This window comes from Polypterus senegalus, chromosome 2 (assembly GCF_016835505.1).
Source record: "Polypterus senegalus isolate Bchr_013 chromosome 2, ASM1683550v1, whole genome shotgun sequence".
NCBI lineage: Eukaryota > Metazoa > Chordata > Cladistia > Polypteriformes > Polypteridae > Polypterus > Polypterus senegalus.
This window is the reverse complement of record NC_053155.1, coordinates 274,396,143-274,415,421: the sequence shown is the minus strand read 5'-3', so window position 1 is coordinate 274,415,421 and position 19,279 is coordinate 274,396,143. Positions and strand designations below refer to the sequence as shown.

Sequence of the window (19,279 nt, the reverse complement as noted above, 5' to 3'; positions counted from 1 at the left end):
CTTCATTTGTTTAATGCCTGCTTCACCTCATCATCATCAGTGTGAAAGCAGGGCACAGGAAAAAAACGCTGGCACAAATGACCACATATGATTCCATACAGTGGTTTTTGTTAAACAAGTAAATGGCAGTACTTGGTTTTTGTCTGGATGTTGGCCCTCATCGTGATGCTGTTCAAATTTAACGCAAGATCCTTCTCATCCTTTCCCCCTCAGGAGGTTTTTCTGCACTATTACCCATATATTATATCAAAGAAAGGATGGGGGTTGGGGTATGGGCTTAACCTTTGGAGCTTCATTCATGCCATTCTAATTAGATTGTGATGATGTTTGTTTTGGTGGAGCAATGTTTTATTAAAATCGCAGCCAGTTAAAACTGGGACATAATGATATTTTTTAGTTATTTATTGAGACGCAAGGCCTGAAATCAGGACTGCTCCAGTCACCACAACTTCTAGTCACCCTAGTAAATTATACTGACATTGAACTATTCTAATCTGCAGATAATGATGATGTGTTGTTGGTTTAGTGTAGATTAATACTGAGTAAATGTTTATTTACTCTTGTGTATAATGCCAAAGGTTACTACATCATATCTAGATAATCCTTTTTTTCCTTGTTTGCATTTTACACTTTTACGGTTAGGAAAATGATTTAACTTACCTGTTACAACTTAAAGCATCGAGAAGAGTGAAGGGCTGATGCACTCGTTGACTTTTGCTTTAGTTCTAGCCACTGGGAGGACTTCATAAAGCAGAAACAACTTTTTGATACAGAGGTTAACAAGCTTGCTGTGCTAGATTTGATGGGGCATTTCAGTCCCGTACATGCCAAAGAAGCTTGCGATTACAAGTTCCTACCCACTCATGAGTTCTGCTGATGCTTCATTAATGTGTATTGGGGATCTGTTTGCCGTCAGGAGCGGCTCTCAGAGGTGAAAGAGAGGAATTTATACAACATATACAAGTTGGGGTATCCACTGTCAAGGTAAAATTGAAACAGTAAACTCATTCATAGTTGAAGTAGCACAGAATGTTTCTTCATTTTAAGACAGAAGAGCTTGCACATCTGCCAATGCTACTCAATTGCAGATTCTGATGTTTTAAACCTGTGTACAGTGCATTCTGTTCCAGATATCTCAATGAAAATGGAAGTGTCTCAGCAAATTTCCTGAAAGAATAAGTGTGCCACATTTCAACAAACTTTGTCCACTGGAGGCGAGTTGTTTTTTTTTTTGCAGTCTGACACACAGACAGGCTGACATGGCTATTGCAATAGGTGCTTCACACACTATATGTGAATGCACCTAAAAAGAGATGCAAAATCCCCTGTGCTTAGAAGAAAAACAATCATAAGTCATAATTAGAATTCCTAAGGTGAGCAGAATTTGATATACAATTATTAAAACTTGTGAAGTAGTGGGCTTTTATGCACATAGTCCCTGCCTTATGATGTTAAAGGCTAACATTAAAGATGGTTGATTGAATGTAAAAAACTATCCTGCAATGACAACTATGATACTGTTCCAGGTTACAACAAAAACAGAAGAAATCAGATTAACCCCACGTTCTATGCACAATCTGATTTTGTTGGGTTTCTGTTGCTCCTAGAATGTTCTGAGGGATGACATCCCAGGCTAGAGTTTACCTTTGGGGGCGACATGAACAAATACTCAAAATACTCTAATGCAGGGGTAGGCAGTGTCGGGCCTGGTGAGCTGCAGTGGCTGCAGGTTTTCATTCCAACCCTGTTGCTTAATTAGAAACCAATCCTTACCAATCTCAGGTCTTATTTAATTTTATGGCTTGTTGGTCTGCAATATCATGTTCTTAAATTGTAGATTTGTTTCCTTTCCAAGGAAATCATCCAAATGATTTGAAGCCTAAAAAAAATAATTTTCAGTCTGTCAAATTTTTCTCTTAAGTGTTTTATTAAGCCAAATAGTGCATGACGAATCCACACAGGTGTGAATGGAAACAAGTTAGATGGAGAACTGCTGGCTCTTTTGTCATTTGCATCTTATTGCTAATAAGGAGCCATTAAAAAGTGAATGTAACTGTTCAAAATTGAAATAAGCAATTAAGGGAGGAGAACCTTAATAAGTGAAACTTCAGCAGTAAGTGCTGCATCACCAAGAATTGACTTCTCATTAAGAAACGGGGTTAGAACAAGAACCTACAGCCCCCCCCAGTACCGTGGTTGCCTACCCCTGGTCTAATGAAAGAACCATACTTCTTCCTTTGTCTTTAACAAGATAGTGTCCTTCATATTTGGAAGAAAAAAATCCTTTGTAATTTGCAACCTCAACTTTTGTTTGCAGAAATAGTCCAGGGTTCTCTTGTAATGGATAGATTACCACAGCTGATAATGCCAGTGCAAACTGAACTGTTTCATCTGGTCTGTATTTGATAAGCCGCTTTAGGCTGTTACTTTAAAGGATGTAAAGCAGTCCAAGGAATCCTTACTTTATGGGCCATGTGTTAATATTTACTCTTGAAATTATTCTGACTCTGTATTAGAACTTGCACTCAATAGATTTTTATAGGGCTGTTTATTTAAATGAGCTTTTACATATTAATACTAATTGCTATTTACTGTATATTGCTATTTTTTGCATTTCATGTACAGGACAGGCGCCACCATTAAGGTGAATTAGGCATTCTCTTAGGTGCAGATCATAATTGGGGGTGGAAAGCCCAGGTGCACGGGTTAGCTACCGAACAGTCGGTTGGTACACTAATAAGCCTGGCATATAAATAACGGAGCACCAGCACTGTTCATATATTTTGACAATACCCCTTAGACACTTTTTAATGACACTTGTTGTGTGCTGAAATAAAATCTTGAAATCTTGACACCAACAATGCATTCCAAAATACAGCATTGTTTACAGAACTAAATGTTAAATGACTTTCTGGAAAAGCAAATTGGATAACACAATTCCAGGAAACCTCTGAGTGTAATTAACGGGGCATAAAACCTAAAATTACTACTCAGGTCGAGGCTTTTTTCCACGTTAATTCCAGATGGTACATAGAAGTTGCAAATGAACTACACATTTAAAGAATGAACGGCATTAAACACATTAGGATTCTTTAAATAGAGCTCTTCATTGCTAAGCATTCTTTATTCAAAGTGAATTTAGAAAGTTATTTGCCCCTTTCGACTTTTCACATATCGCTCTGTTACAAAACAGATACTTTATGCATTTGACTGGATTTTTTTTTTCCATTAAGCAACACAAAAGATTTACAAAGCTGAATTTAAAGTAAAGTCTACAGGGCTCTCTATGCATCGACTACTGAACCTGCATAATCCAGGGCATTCAGAGCCAATCCTGGCAGCTGTGGGCACAAGGTAGGAAACAGGGCAGGACCCACTCACGCACACACCCACACACTGAGGACCAATTTTAGAGTCACCAACTAATCTATCCTGCCTGTCTGAGGGAATGTGTGAGGACAACAAGTAAACCTCATACAAACAATGACCGGGTTCAAGATTTAAACTTGGGGTGCTGAATCCATGAAGTCGTAGGGGTAGTCAGTGTGTTACGTTGCCTCCCACTGGGAAAACATCACATCTGTCTTTATCTTGCACTTGGTGTTATTTAAACTGCAGTGCCTTCTGTGCTCATTTGTTTACATTAAGATAAGGCGCTCATTTTAGTTTTTATGGTCAGACTGTTAAAATTATTCTTTCAATACTCTATATTTAATCCAAAACACTTCAGCAGGGATCGCAACTGATGCTTAGAACCCACTTCCATTTAAAGTTAGAGCAGAATTTAAAATCCTTCTTCAAACATATAAAGTCATAAATGGTTAAGTCTCCCCATTTGCTTTCAGAATTAACTATTACCACTACTACAGGGTGTACAATAAAATATCACGATTCAGGCCTCTTTACAATTCTGAGAATAAATAAAACTTGCATAGAAGGCTGAGCTTTTAGCTTCATGTCACTCAAACTCTGGACTGGTCTGCGTAACAATATTACAGGTTAGGAGCACACACTGATACAGCGCATTGCCGCACCCACCACAAACCAACTCAGGATCCAGATTAGGACCCGAGTGCAGCCAAGCAACGGGTGACACCTCAGCACCACACCAGTTCAGATAGAGTGGAACAGTGTGAGGTTTTTTATGGTGGCTGGACTGCCAATTCTGCCACCAACCCCCAAGTTTTTCCCTGCAGGTTCATGCAGGGATGGATGCAAATTAGAGTTATACCCAGGACGGAGCAAATATTACAGATGTCCCACAAAAGCTTCAAATTTTAAATCAAGGTGAAGACTCACTGATTTAGCATAATATACTGAGGTTATTTCACATTGGTCTCTTAAACTGCTTTTTAATTAATTGTACTAGTTGTTTTTATTTTACTATTGCTGACTTTTATGTTTTCTTTCTCTTATCCTTAGTGAAATTAAAACCTGGATGGAGCAGAACTCTTTAAAATTAAACTGCAACAAATCTGAACTCCTGCAAACTGGGACTAAAGTGCAGCTTAACAAAATGAGCTCCTTCCCAATCAATCTTGGTGGTGATCTCATCAGACCTGCCTCTACTGCAAAGAATCTTGGTGCCATTTTTTGATTCCTCCCTCTCTTATTCCGCCCACATAAATCACATTAAGAAACTTTTTTACTTTTACATCCGTAACATATCCCGTGTTCGCTCCTTCCTCTCCTTTTCTAATGCTGAGAAACTTGTCCATGCTTTTATCACATCCCGCATAGATTATTGTAACTCGCTGTTGGCAGGTGCCCCTTCTAATCTTATATCACAGCTCCAGCTTATTCAAAACTCGGCTGCAAGAGTCCTTACTCGAACCAGCAGCAGCGAGCACATCACACCCATCCTGCTCCGTCTTCACTGGCTCCCTGTGTCTTACAGAATCAAATATAAAATCCTTCTAATAACCTACAAAACCTTAAATAACCTTGCGCCAAACTACATCAGTGACCTTCTCCATCACTATGTGCCTGTCCGCCCACTAAGGTCCTCTGATTCTGGCAATCTTGTTTTACCCCACACTAATCTACACTCCATGGGTGACAGCAGGGCCTTCAGCTGTATAGCGCCCAGATTCTGGAATGACCTACCGAAATTAATCAGATCAGCTGACTCCATGAATTCTTTTAAAAAACAACTCAAAACTCATCTGTTCAGGAAGACTTTTAGCTCTACTTGACTTCATTCCCGTTCTCTCAGTTTACCTCTCTGTCAAGATGCTCATGTAACCTGTGTGTGTGTGCTAGACCATCTTTTCTGTTGTCTGGTAGGCTTTCTCTGAATTTACTGTCTTAATCTTCTTTATTTATTTATCTGGTTTAGTACAATGCTATATATTGTATACCCTGCCATTCTTTCTTATATTCTGTAAGTGCCTTGAGCATGGGAAAGGCACTATATAAATAAAATGTATTATTATTATTATTATTATTATTATTATTATTTATCTGTGTGACTACTTGGCCTGTCTTGGATAGGCGAGACATCACAGATAAGGAACCTGTTTTCAGATGTTTGTCCAAATGAAACTGTCAGCATTTAATTTGGACTTGAAACCTCCCTGTATATACAGTGTATGTAAAAGTGTGTGTGTGTGTGTGTAGGCCTCAGATCCTAGAGGGATACTCTGGCTGTACGCCTTCATTCCACTCACTTCCTCAATTAGTGGCCATTTACTGCTGGTAGAGGAACAAATGTTGCTGCTTTCATTTTAATTGACTTTGTTTATTAAGATTCCAAAGCCTGAATTTCTTATTTTTATCTTAACCAGCAGTCAGTTAATAAATAATAAGTACTGAAATGTTCCAGGTCAAAAACATTGAGATGATCTTCTCACTGAAGGAAAATAAACAATATTAGAAGTGTCAGATGTGTAGTGAGTGTACTGCCAAACTCTAATGCAGGGGTCTCACACTCCATTCCTGCAGGGCCGCAATGGCTTCATGTTGTTACTGCAACCAGAAACCACTTCTTGCTATTAATGATACATGTTACTTCATTTATTTAAATAGTGTTCATTAACAGCAGTAATCGGCTGATAATTGGGAAGTTGGCTGGAATAAAAACATGCAGTCCGCCTGGAGGTTGAGGCCCCCTAACCCCCCAAACCTAAAACTATCATCTATGGGGGAGGAGAGAAAGCTTTTCAATCTCTGATTTTCGACAGATCTCAACGTCTTAGGGTCTCCGATATCAAAAACATCGATTATCCCAATGATGGGTGTGTGTGTGTGTCTGTTTGTCGCAGTTTCTTGAGGACAGTCTAGAGCTAAAACAGCTGGACAGAAAAATACTAAACTCGAAACTTAAGCCTGTTATGAGATGACGATGTGCTGATTAGTTTTTGAGCCAAATTGTGCAAGAGAAAGAGGCACTTTAGAGGAATCCTCAAATACTGTAATTATACAATTAATCATGAATTCTTCTCATCAATTGATATCATAATCACCTATTTTATGATTGGAAAGATCAGCATCAGAGCGGTAAATAATTACTGAAATGTTATGGAAAGGGCGGCATGGTGGTGCAGTGGTAGCGCTGCTCCCTCGCAGTTAGGAGACCTGGGTTCACTTCCTGGGTCCTCCCTGCATGGAGTTTGCATGTTCTCCCCGTGTCTGCGTGGGTTTCCTCCCACAATCCAAAGACATGCAGGTTAGGTGGATTGGCGGTTCTAAAAATTGGCTCGGGTGTGTTTGTGTGTGTCCTGTGGTGGGCTGGGATTGGCTCCAGCAGACCCCCGTGACCCTGTATTCGGATTCAGTGGGTTAGACAATGGATGGATGGATGTTATGGAAATGTTCGGGTAGCTTGATTCCAAGCCTACTGATGCTCACCTCCAAATTTTTTAGTTTTGTTTATTGTGCTTTTCATTTCTCATACTATACTTTTAATTATTGTGTAGTACTCTGAAATTACAAGTGGGAGTGCTCTTAATAAGAATTAATTGAACAGAACTGAATTGTTCATCACAGTGGTAGCACTGCTGCCTCGCAGTTAGGAGGCCCGGGTTCGCTTCCTGGGTCCTCCCTGTGTGGAGTTTGCATGTTCTCCCCGTGTCTGCGTGGGTTTCCTCCGGGTGCTCCAGTTTCCTCCCACAGTCCAAAGACATGCAGGTTAGGTGCATTGGCGATCCCAAATTGTCCCATGTGTGTGTGTGTGTGTGTGTGTGTCCTGCGGTGGGCTAGCTCCCTGCCTGGGATTTGTTCCTGCCTTGTGTCCTGTGTTGGCTGGGATTGGCTCCAGCAGACCCACCTGACCCTGTGTTAGGATATAGCGGGTTGGAAAATGACTGACTGTTCATTCTGATTGCCAAGCAAATAAAGATTATAATTGTAATTATAATACACCAACTCAAAGATAAGTAACTGTGCCAGGAGAACGCATATACCAGTTTGAGTTAAAAGAGTTAAGGGTTATACATCTAGTATATAATCATTAAAGTGTATGGATATAACTCTTGGTGACCCATCCTTATCACAGTCAAACAAGGATTCTAGGGCTTCCACTTCAAATTTAGTTGAAATGAGGACACATATAAAGATAAGCCATTTTAGGTGTCTTGGAATATAACGTGAAAGCACCTACTGCAATAGCCATGTCTGTCTGTCTGTCTGGCTGTTTGCATGAAACAACCCATCTTCTAGTGGACTGATTTTGTTGATATATGGCACACTAATTCTTCAAGAACATTTGTTGGGACAGTTCAGTTTTCTTTGAGATACCATGACTAACATGTACTATACAGATATTTAGAAATTTCTAAATCTCCCATTAAAAAAGCAATGGTGAATGTAAGTACAGAGAAACATTCCTTGTGACTTCAACTAAAAATTAGTTTATGGTTTCAATTTTACTTTGATAGTGGTGTGAGGAATGGCCGCCATTCTTACCCGGCTGGGACATCCTTGCAATGGAAGGACATGGGGAGTTTTCCACAATAAAAGACTCTTTGCCATTCATACTTGTGTCCGAGTCTGCTTGTGTTGGGTGTTTGGGGAGCTAGTTCCCCCCGGTGTTCGCAGGGGTTACTTCAGCTGGTTTACTTTTTCAGTTTTTTTCTTTTAATCATTCAACAGTTGCTCCTGTCAGCTGAACAATGAAACATCTGCAGAAACAAATATGCCTTGCTGCAGGACATGGGATGGGGCCAGGTCAGAAGTAAGTAGGCTGGACAAATGAGTACTACCATATAAGATAGGTATAAACTGGCCATGTTACCCTGAAATTTCTTAAGACAATGGTCCCCTGTAATAGTGCCGAGGATTAACCCAATTTATCAGAAGTACTATGTAAATAACTCAATAATCTCTGTATACAAAATTTTTTTTCCATGTTGTGACTGAAGTTGTGGGTGCTACATGATGTTGGGGTGTTATGTAACTGACCTCATAGGTTTTGCAGGTTGTAATTACATTCTGTTGTTTCAATTTGTGTGTGCGCCTCCATTCAGTTTGTGTGCAGCTGTCTGTTTTGATTAAGTGATTACAAAATTTAAAAATGCTCCAACTTTCCAATCAATATCTAACTACATGTAAATGTTAGGCCTTGTGTACATTTTCTTACTGCTTATTAACATAAAAAAGCTGTAAAAACTTCAGAACAAGTCAAATCAATTTAAGCAAATAATAAAAAAAACAAACAGATCAACAACCTGACCAAAACATGACAAATTCCCTCCATCTCACTAACTCTTACCAATCCCTGAACAGAAACTGAAGAGTGGCACTAAATGGGTGCCTGAACCCATCAGAGGAGGAAACAAGAGTGCCTACAGAAGACCCTCAAGAGAAAAGAAGAAACATCAGGGATGAAATCATGTGGCCTTAAACCAACTACACCGTGGACAGCCATTTTTCAATGCTTGAGCAATGCTTTGAGCTTATTTAGCTACACTAAATGAGAGAAAGTCTGGTGATTTGCAGTGTGAGACTATCAGAGAGTATGTGGGAACTCTAAAACTGAGATGAAGAATATCCTATGGCCTTAAGTAAAGTTCAACCATAATTTATTTTCAGCAGGGAAATTGACAAAATGTACTGGTATATTGTCACATACGTGCACTTACGGGCTTGAATACTTGTATTTCCATGATGGACCAGGAAATGGTGCTGTCCTCTAACTCTTCTTTCTTTTCCCCTGCCGACCTATAAAAGAGCCACCATCCTAAGCCCTCTTCCAGTCCCCAGAAGTCTTCACTTTCAATGGCACCAGACCTCACCTCCCCAAAAGTGGTGTGGTGTCACTTCCGGTTCTAAGACCACAGCCACCTCCATCATCATTTCCTCTCTGTCGCATATTTATAGCAGCCATTTTGTAACCAACTCAGTTCTGTTTGGAGCTCATATCTGTAAAGACCTCAACTTCTAACCAACCTTTTTCAAATATACAGGGTGGATCCCCCAACCTTTTCTTTGTCCTTGTGCTTATTTACCAATATTTAAAATACTATTTTAGTTTATAAATGAATACGCTGAGCCTAATTTTGGAAGACGGAAACACAAGAACTAAAGTTTGTTATGTATACGTAACGCTTAGAGTTTTCCATTGAGCTCAAATATTTATTTTTTTTTACAAAAGACGTAAAGGTGCTGGTACTCTAATTCAGACCTGCCAAATCCTGTCATCAGGAGAGCCTAAACTACACCACTCTTGATTTTTGTTAGCTTCATCTTGATATTGAAATCTGTAACATTGCTTTCTAAACTTGTTTGAGGCTGCTCTGTGGTCTTAAGATTGACAAACTGACAAATGCTTACTATGGGAGATATGGCTGCTCTCACAGATGATTTCACCAAGTCTAAACATGTCAGTACAGCTTTATGACATACACTTTAAAGTCTGCAGTGATGAAATTGAGTGCAATCATTCTTTGAAAAAACGTGATTGAGCTTGCTAACATTCACATTTGCCAAGTAACATTTGTGTGATCCTTTATCAAAAAATAATTATGACTCACTGACACTCTATATCCCTATTGTCCACAGTAGGACTGTGAAATAAAACAGAGCTGCTAGCGCTTGTTAAACTTGCGGCTTGTGTTCTGCTGAACTTTCAGCCAAAAAATCCTTCCATCCATCATCCAACCCGCTATATCCTAACTACAGGGTCACGGGGGTCTGCTGGAGCCAATCCCAGCCAACACAGGGCGCAAGGCAGGAAACAAACCCCGGGCAGGGTGCCAGCCCACCACAGGGCAATAAATCAATTAATTTATTTTGAATTTACTGTTTTTAATGAATTGTGTTTGTATTATTAATGAGTTGTATATTTATTTCCTAACTATCCAACCAAACCGTCATTAAGTTGTACTCTGATTTGAAAAGTACTCGTTCAGTGTAGATAAAATTACATGTCTTGAGAATCTAAAAGGAAAACTGCAGCATCTTGAGTAAAAAACTAATCCAGATACAGGAAGAACATGCACACTGCACAGACTCCAGGTGATACTCTAGCCAGAGCTCAAGAAACTGTGAGGAAGCACCAACAACCAACCTAAAGCTAAACTGTTAACCACTAGACCAAGGGTCTCCAAGACGTTGCTCACAACCCCTTTCCAAGTAGCTCCCCAAAGGGTTAATGAATCCTACATAAATTTGAAAACTTGATTAGTCAAATTTATGGGTGGCGATCTATCCAAAAAATCAAATCACGATCTTTTAAACACAAAATTACGATCCACAATCTGAATTGCAATCTGTCTTTTCAATGTGGCATACACTTAAGAGAAAATCCGAACTCAAACTCATCAAGACCTAAGTAACAATTTATTTTAAATATCAAACAAAGTTGAACTCAATCGTTCTCTCGTTCGCTAGCTAAGCGGAGTTAAGGAACACGCCCCGAAGCTGGCGAGTGAGTGAGGAAGACCCCTCCACTCGCCCCGCTGCATGTTTCAAACTCAACTATTCATCTGTTTACCAACCTGCTTATTCTGGTCCAGAGTTGTAGGACGCAGCACCTACAATGGCAGCACTGGGGAAAACGCCAAAGCAACTCTGAAAAGTGTAGACATTCATCCCAGGACCTCACTCATGCACACGTCACACTGGCTAACACAAATCCATGTTTAAAAAGCATCAGTCTGCCTAATCGTGATAGCATAGGGATGCCAGAGGAAAGCAGAACACCAGGAAATAAAAGCCACGACTGGACTGAGATTCTAGAGCTGTGATGCTGTAGCCATTGTGGTGTCCTATAAAAGTTCATCTTAAAGTAGGACAACTGATAAGCACATCGATATCCTGTGTGGCAGACAGCTGGGGATCCTGCCCATCCGGGACACCTGGAAGTATCGGGAGAGGGACAATACCTCCCCTGGACCACAAGAGCCACCCTGGTCTGCATTGGAGCCGCAGGATCAGAATTTAAAAGCTCAACCCTAATGGTTGCAGGGGGCGCCGGGAGGATTGTGGAGCCCTGGATTTCAGCACTTCCGCCACACTCGATCATTGTGGAACACCTGGAGCACATCCGGAGCGTTATAAAAGGGGCCGCCTCACTTCATTAGTCGAGCCGGAGCTTGTGAGTGGAGGAGTAGAGGTGGCAGGAGACTTGTGAGAAGAGAGGAGAAGAAAGGACTGTGAGCGATATAGCTGATTCGAGCATTGTGAGGTGCTGTATATTACAGTGGATATAATTAAACGTGTGTGGTTTGGACAATTGGTGTCTCTCTGGTTGTGTATGAGGGCTGAAACTCCACACCTGTAATGTATGACAGCCTTGGTACTCCTGCAGATTTTATTTTTTCTCCAGCCTAACTGAAGTTTTTTTGTGCGTGTGTTTTCCGACATTACCTTGTTTTGTGGTTACTTATTCTTCGTTATCATTGCCTCATCTTGTTTTTCTTTTCTTGTAACTTTCTCTTTGCTATCTTGTAAAGCACTCTGAACTACACCATTGTGTGAAAATGTGATATAGAAATAAATGTTGTTGTCGAAGCAAACTGTAAAAGAGTATTTGTCATAATTCATGTGAATGGTTTGGCAATAGTGTGTGTGACTTTGATTGGATAAACCCAGACACTGCAAAGTTTTGAAGTGAATGATTTTTAGTACTAGGGTGTTTGTACCGTGTTAGCCATTATGGATATCAAGCAAAATGACACCTTTTATTGGCTAACTAAAAAGACTGCAATATGCAAACTTTAGAGGCAACTTATCTTTGAAGTAAATGACTGAAAATAAATAATATGCAATGTAAATGGAAAATATTTTCCCTTCAGCACTCACATCAGCTCCCAAATTACATCCATCAGTACATTCGTACGTTAGAGTTAACTATACAAACAGGAGATGCCAGACCAACAGAACGTACACAGAGTAAAGCCCCATGACCCTCAATTAATATTCGATTGTACATTTAGGGCTGTGCCCCAGTGCAGCCTTCCATTTTTGCCACCATTTCAAGTAGTAGGGGCCACACTAGGAATTTCACCAATCAGGGGTGCAAGTGAATGAACTGATGGGCTATTTGCTTGAGACTGGCGGCTGAAATAAAACATACTTCTTTGTTCATTTTTTAACCCCATAACAAAGAAAACCAAAGTTTAATGTCCTAAAGAGCAATCTAGCTGGTAAAGCAGCAAAGCTAAATAAATGACTCACAATGCAATTGCTTGCCAAAATATTCATCCTAATTCATCCATTCAGTGTCCTTTGACATGTGCTGTTTGTCGTGTCTGTAACTGACTGCAGTGCCCGAGCGTGGTGTGCGTCTCAACTCTGGACAAATGCCCAAGCTCTTCGGATCCTTGACTTTTTGCCTTCTGCGTGAGTCTGCCACTAATTGTTCCATAGCTTGCCTTCTTATAACGCAGTCAAAGAATACTGATTTTCGACAGAATTTCTCCCTGTGCTGCTTATTCCAAGTGCCTCTTTATTAAACTCTTATTTTTCTTATTTGATGTACTAAATAATTAATTAATTGATTGATCTGTACTAAATAAAAATATTGTTAATTAGTTGCTTTGAATTAGAATTAGAAGGCCTTTGTTGTCATTCTACTAGTACAATGAAACTATAAAAGCTACACCTGTAAACGGCTCAAGAGAAACAACGACAAACTATTAATGTAAAAAGCACACGTCCTATAACAAATACTGTACATAAATAAATAAGGGGCAGAAATTATTATTTACTAAAGTAATCATCGTACATACGGAAAAAAAAAAGTGAAATACCATGTAAATTAAGCATACTATTAAACATTAATCAACCTATAGTAATTATTAACATTGTTATTTCATTTTATTTGTTTTTTAATGAAATTATTCTTAAACGTGTGGTTTCATTTGTACAAAGAGTATTTATTAAATATTTTTTGGATTTATTTGTAGTAATAATGAACATTGATAACTAACTAGTTAACTCATTTTTCGAAGTAAAAAGTTCTGTAATTAATTAGTTATTTGGTTTGGACTAATTAAAACATTACTCTTTAATTAATTTGGACTTATTAAGAACATTTAAATTAATTGGTAAGCTAATTAATTTGTAATAATTAACACCGAATGAAATAAGAACTAATCCTTTGAGTGGTTAAATGTTTAGTTAATTAATGTATGCTAATAACAATTAAAGTTATTGTTAATTAGAAGAAAATCGAAAGGTGGCATAGGAATTAGTGCTGCCGACTCATGAATTTAGCGTGCACATCCGGGATGAGGGTAACACTTTAATCTTATTTTATGTATTTAATTCATTGCTAACTTTTACTGGTAATCAGTAGTATTTAATGTATATTAGGCTTTGAAATTTTAGATATGTCTGGGTATTTTGAACTAATCTGGGAAGAGTGCTTTTCTCTTTTTATTATTTTAGTATCCGAGGGATCCAGGGAATGGAATTTGCTCATTCTCACTGCGTCGGTGAGGGCTTTCCTTCAGGGTATTCAGGTTTTCTTGCCACATCCCCAAAGACAAGCTGGTTGGGTTAACCAGAGATTCTCGTCTGTTTCTGTGTGAGTGGGTTTGCTTAACAGTGAGCTCGTGAGGGACTGGTGTCCTGTCCAGAGCTGATTCCAGCCTTGTGTCCAACACTGCCCTGGGATGGACATGATTTTAATTAAACAAGGTACAGAATGTGAAATACTATGTGATGCACATTAAGAACATTTATAATTAACGAAGTGGTTGATTAATGCAAAATCCACATTTACAGGCCCTGATATTTGATTCATAGGATGATAATTGAACCCAGCTTTATGAAGCTGCTAGCTGTGTTAATCCTACTGCCCCTCCAGGTTGTAAATATTCATTCATCTTATAGACTGCAAAATATGCAAAAACGTGGTGTCTGTTCAGTATTAAAATAAACCGAACACAAGCTAAGCTCTGGTGTATTTCTAGGCCTTGCCCTTCAACATCTTGTCCTTTCTGCCCAACTGGACATCTTGACCATCTTCTCACCTCTCAGTTACACAACAAAGAACACTTTCTCATTTCTTCTCTCTTTGTCTCTCTCCACTCTACTCCTCCCTGTAACTTACCTTATTGTCATATATTCGTCATTTTTGGCATTAAAGACATATATTTTACATGTTCTTTTGCATATAGTTTTGTTTGGTTTTATGTGCTGCTGTTCTGATTTGTTATGAAAAAGGACATAGCAGCACTAGAAAAAGTCCACAGAAGAGCGACTAGGCTCAGTCCAGGGCTACAGGGAATGAGTTATGAGGAAAGATTAAAAGAGTTGAGCCTATACAGTTTAAGCAAAAGAAGATTAAAAGATGACATGATTGATGTGTTTAAAAATATGAAGGGAATTAGCACAGTGGATCGAGACGGTTATTTTAAAAAGATTTCGTCAAGATCATGGGGACGCAGTTGTAAACTTGTTATAAGTAAATTTTGTACAAATATTAGGAAGTTTTTCTTTACAAAGAGAACCATAGACACTTGGAATAAGTTACCAAGTATCGTGGTAGACAATAAGACTTAGGAGCTGTCAAAACTTGACGTGATGTTTTTTTAGAAGAATGAAGTGGATAGGACTGGCAGGCTTTATTGGGGTGAATGGTCTGTTCTTGTCTAGAGTGTTCTAATGTTCTAATCTCCAATGGGTAATACCAATGACTTCTGAGCCCACGCCCCTGAGGATTCTGACGTAGCAATGTCATTGAAAATCCAAAATGGTGGACAAAATTATTCAACTCTAAAATATTAGGAGAATCAAAAAAACAAAAGCCAGAAATACCCCCAAAACAAGTCCAAGAACAAGCATAACTATGCACAAAATTAACAAAAAATTATTTACACATCTGAAATCATAACATCCACCAGCGCCCTGTAAGCAGGAATCTCCACGGCATTCAAAATGTCTACAGTCTTGCCTGCCCAAGTGTGGGTGCTGCTTGCTTGCTGTCTGACAATCACGGCCAGTCTGTAATTTACCTCAAGGTCTTTCTCTGCACCCAGCGATTTCTTGTCTGGCAAGTACCTTTATCCCTTTATGGAATATCATATGTTACAAACCTTTATCACTATTATTATTATGTTTGGGTTTTGAGTTTGAATTTGTGTACAGATGTACTTTACATGTTTTCCTTGTGTTAAATTTACCTTCTTTAATGTAATTTAACTTCCTGTCACAATCCAAAGGTCAGACTAACAGGCAGTGCTAATTGTGTTTGGGGTTCCTCAGACAAACGGTCATCTTAGTGTGTGGCATTTGCTCTGATGCTTACAACCAGGATCAGTAATCAAGAAGATGGGAAAATGAGACACAGAAATATATTTCACCAGCAAGAGGGGGACAACAATCTTTTAAGGGGAGACCTCACAAATGGACACTACAATGTTTCAAAAAGGTTAACCTAACAGCAGTAAAATTATCGAGAAGAGTGTTTTTGGAGAGTCAGGATAATCTAATGAATAATGGAAAGTTAAATACTCCAAGTGCCCCTGTTCTGTTCTCCTCATACGTGTGTACTATTCAGACTAGCCAATGCTTCATGTTATGACCATTAATCAACACTAAGCATCATCACAACTGACATCCACCCCATCCAGATATTTCCTGAGACCTCCTAATGGGAAAGTTTATCTATTGACATATAGACTCATTATGCCACTCACCAAGCCCAATGTTCATAACCCAACACTCATTCAATATTCATTTCCCAATTTTCATTCCTTGTCTCCAACCATCTTGCCGTAGGGAGCTCATCTCCATCTCACACCCTTCAAGCTTTTCTATCAACATTATTTTAGAATACATCACCCTTCCATATTCAATTAGCGTCTTGAGACCTTATTGTGGACATGAATCCATCTCCCTGACCCCTTCAGTCCTCACCATCCATCTGTCCCTATGCCAGTCATCAACTTTGATTCCCTCTAGCGTGGACTACACCAGATTTGTGCTAGCAGCACTTCCAGCAGCACTGTCATCGGACACTTGCTCCAGCATGCTGCTTCACTGGCTTCAAATCATCAGCATTAAGTTTAAAGTCCTTATTCACACAATTTCACTACTCTTTGTTAGCATGCTGCAACTTGCTGTCTACTCCTGGAATTAACAGCGGAATTGACCCTCCTGTATTTGTTGTAAAAGTATTCACAGCTCTGTGGTATCTTTATGCCATGATGCATTCAAATATTCCATGTGGATTTTGATTCTTTTAAGTTGCCTTGACTAAATGTATCTTTAAATAAATAATAATAATAACAATGACAATAAATAATCAACTCATTTGTGTGCCACAAAAAGAAGATATTGTTTAATCCATTATATTTTCACTACCTTGATCAGTCAGTCACTGTTATAGAGAGCATGTATATCAGGACACGTTGCTGCTGCGTCTTCAGTCTATTCAGCTAGATTGTTAATCAGCTCCAGTTAAGTGGTCTCATATTACTCCGATTTTATCTTCTCTTTATTGGTTTCTGGTGGAACTTTGAATCTGTTTTAAATTTTAGTAATCACTTACAGAGCTCTGGATGGTCAAACACCACAATATATTTCAGATTTTTTACATCATTATACTACTAAACTGAGATAATCTAACCAGGGCCTTCTCATTGTTCCACGTACTCGGCTGAAGACTTGTGGGGGTCTGGCTGTTCAGTCTGTTGCAGCAAATGGTGGAATATCCTTCCTTGTGCTTTACGGAATGCCAATACACTTGATATATTTAAAAAAACACAGTTGAAGAGGCACCTTATTACACTAGCATATGGGGAGCCATTTAAGGCTCTTCCAATTTATTGTTCATTTGTTTTGTTGTAAGTTTAGTTTTGTTTTTTATTGTTTTTATGTTAAGTGTGTGTTTTAATTGTTTTGGTGTACAGCGCTTTGTGACTATGTCTGCGAAAGTCGCTTTATATATATATATATATATACATATGTGCCACAATGAGTGCAAGTGACATCAGCCAGTTTGGGATGTTCTAACACTAACGTGATCATCTTGGGTGGTGAGCGAGTGACCAGCAGCACAGCTCACTCTGACACGTGGAGAATATAGAAACACCGCACGGATTACCAGCCTCACGCGTCTTTCTCGGGACAGCAGACCTATTATGTTGCATCGCCTACCACCCTACAACACTTCAGTGAATTGTACAGTTACTGGAATTCTGTACATCTTGGCGATTAACCGTATATTTGCACAGCTTGTGCATCTTCAGATAACGTTCGTGAGCGCAATGTTAGAGACTGGTCGGGATCTGAAGATGCCCCGCATGTCACACTACCATGTCGCTCTCTCAGCTATTTTGTTTTGGGGCAAAATATTTTTAGCAATAGAAGAAATGTGAACTAAGACCTGGGGCATAAGCAATTATCTGGACAGATAGTTTTTTTTAACTGCATCATTTAAAACTAATTCAGGTTAAATCAAAACGAAAAATGTAATCAGATGACATGCTTTTAGCAGCCTAAATGCAAGGCACGCTTTAAGAAGTAAGGAACTTTTCTGGACAAACTGAATCATACAATTGAGTTCGTTTTCTGTTTTGCTGGAAATGAAGATAAAACGATAAATGGTGACTGTGGCGACCTCTGCTTTGCGCCAGCTCTCTGGTGTTGTTCAGGGCATACAAAGTACCCCCCTCTCTCTCTCTCTCTCCCTCACTCTCCCTCACTCTCTCTATCAAAAGAGGATCGCAGGGGCACCACTAGACTCGAAGCAGAATCCACTGTGGACAAGACGACGCGGTTCACCACAAGCATCTAGTATCCATCACATAAAAAAGAGCACGGTCGTGTTTACGTTAAAAAGAGGTACCAAATGTGGTTATTTATACAAATCGTCAGCTGTATTAAGAAAAAAGGCTGCACACTTTAATGATGCGCAATGATCCGAGCGCAGACCTCAGAAGTAAGTGCTACACACTCCGTAGACGCACAAAAAGATTATGCGCTTATCTGAAGCTCTGGCACTTGGGTATTAAAAAGTTCATGCTAAAGATAATGTACTTACTCTTTAGGCAATCAAGAGCTAATGGCACTTCTGTCGGACAAGAGATATTCTGCATTCTGGCGGTCTCTTTCACATTAGTGTCCTGAGCGAATAAAAAAAGAATGTTCGAGGCCGGTCCGTTGTGCTCCCGGTGACATTCAGTTCACACAGAGCAAAGTTGCCTGTCCCGTTCCTGTTTTAAAAAAACAATAAATCCCGAATGATCGCCGTCCAGGTAAATGACAAGCTAGTGCGTGAACGGTGGGAAGACGCCTCATCCGATTGGAGGGGGAGCCCGCGATAGCACCGCCCCTTTTTATTTCATCCAGGCCCTTTCTCCCTTTTTAAGCTGACTTTCCCGTAAATCACCCACGCTGTGCCCACATTACATTTGTTCCTAAAAGGTATTCCTTAAAAAAAAAAAGCGATATGCTTGCGGCACCTCATAACTAACACCCAAAAGCACGAGGCTGAAGTTGGTACTTATTCGTAGCTCCTTATTTGGCTGGTTACTAGTTCTGTTTAAAGTTGTGAAACTTAGGGTGACCCTACGCTATTTACCCTGTTTACATTACCTCATAAACATTGTAGTAAATCCCATTCATTAGATATGTAAATGTGCCAGCTTTGCCAGTATATTTGACCCAGGATCCCACATGGAGCCGGGCAAAATTAAACTGTTATTTATCAGAGGCAACCTGTCTTTCTGTTAATGTTGAATAAGTAACTTTTTTGCTCATTAGTATGTGAATAAGTAGCAAATCTAACCAGGAGCTGCGAATAAGTAGCCAGCTTCAGCCTCGTCCCAAAGGAGACGGTTACAGCACTTATTTTGATTTGACAAATACGCTTCTCAAATCAACG

The 19,279-nt window shown here is 39.4% G+C and overlaps 1 protein-coding gene across 1 annotated transcript in view; it reads right to left on the bottom strand.

Moving 5' to 3' along the window:
• The window catches only part of slc51a (solute carrier family 51 subunit alpha), a 60,888-nt gene extending 42,207 nt beyond the window's left edge, over positions 1-18,681 (bottom strand). The window contains exon 1 of the mRNA XM_039745598.1: positions 18,437-18,681. Within this exon, the coding sequence (XP_039601532.1) occupies positions 18,437-18,491 (55 nt within the window). The 5' untranslated portion in view covers positions 18,492-18,681. The remainder of the gene's footprint in view (positions 1-18,436) is intronic.
• Between the last annotated feature and the right edge of the window lie 598 nt (positions 18,682-19,279).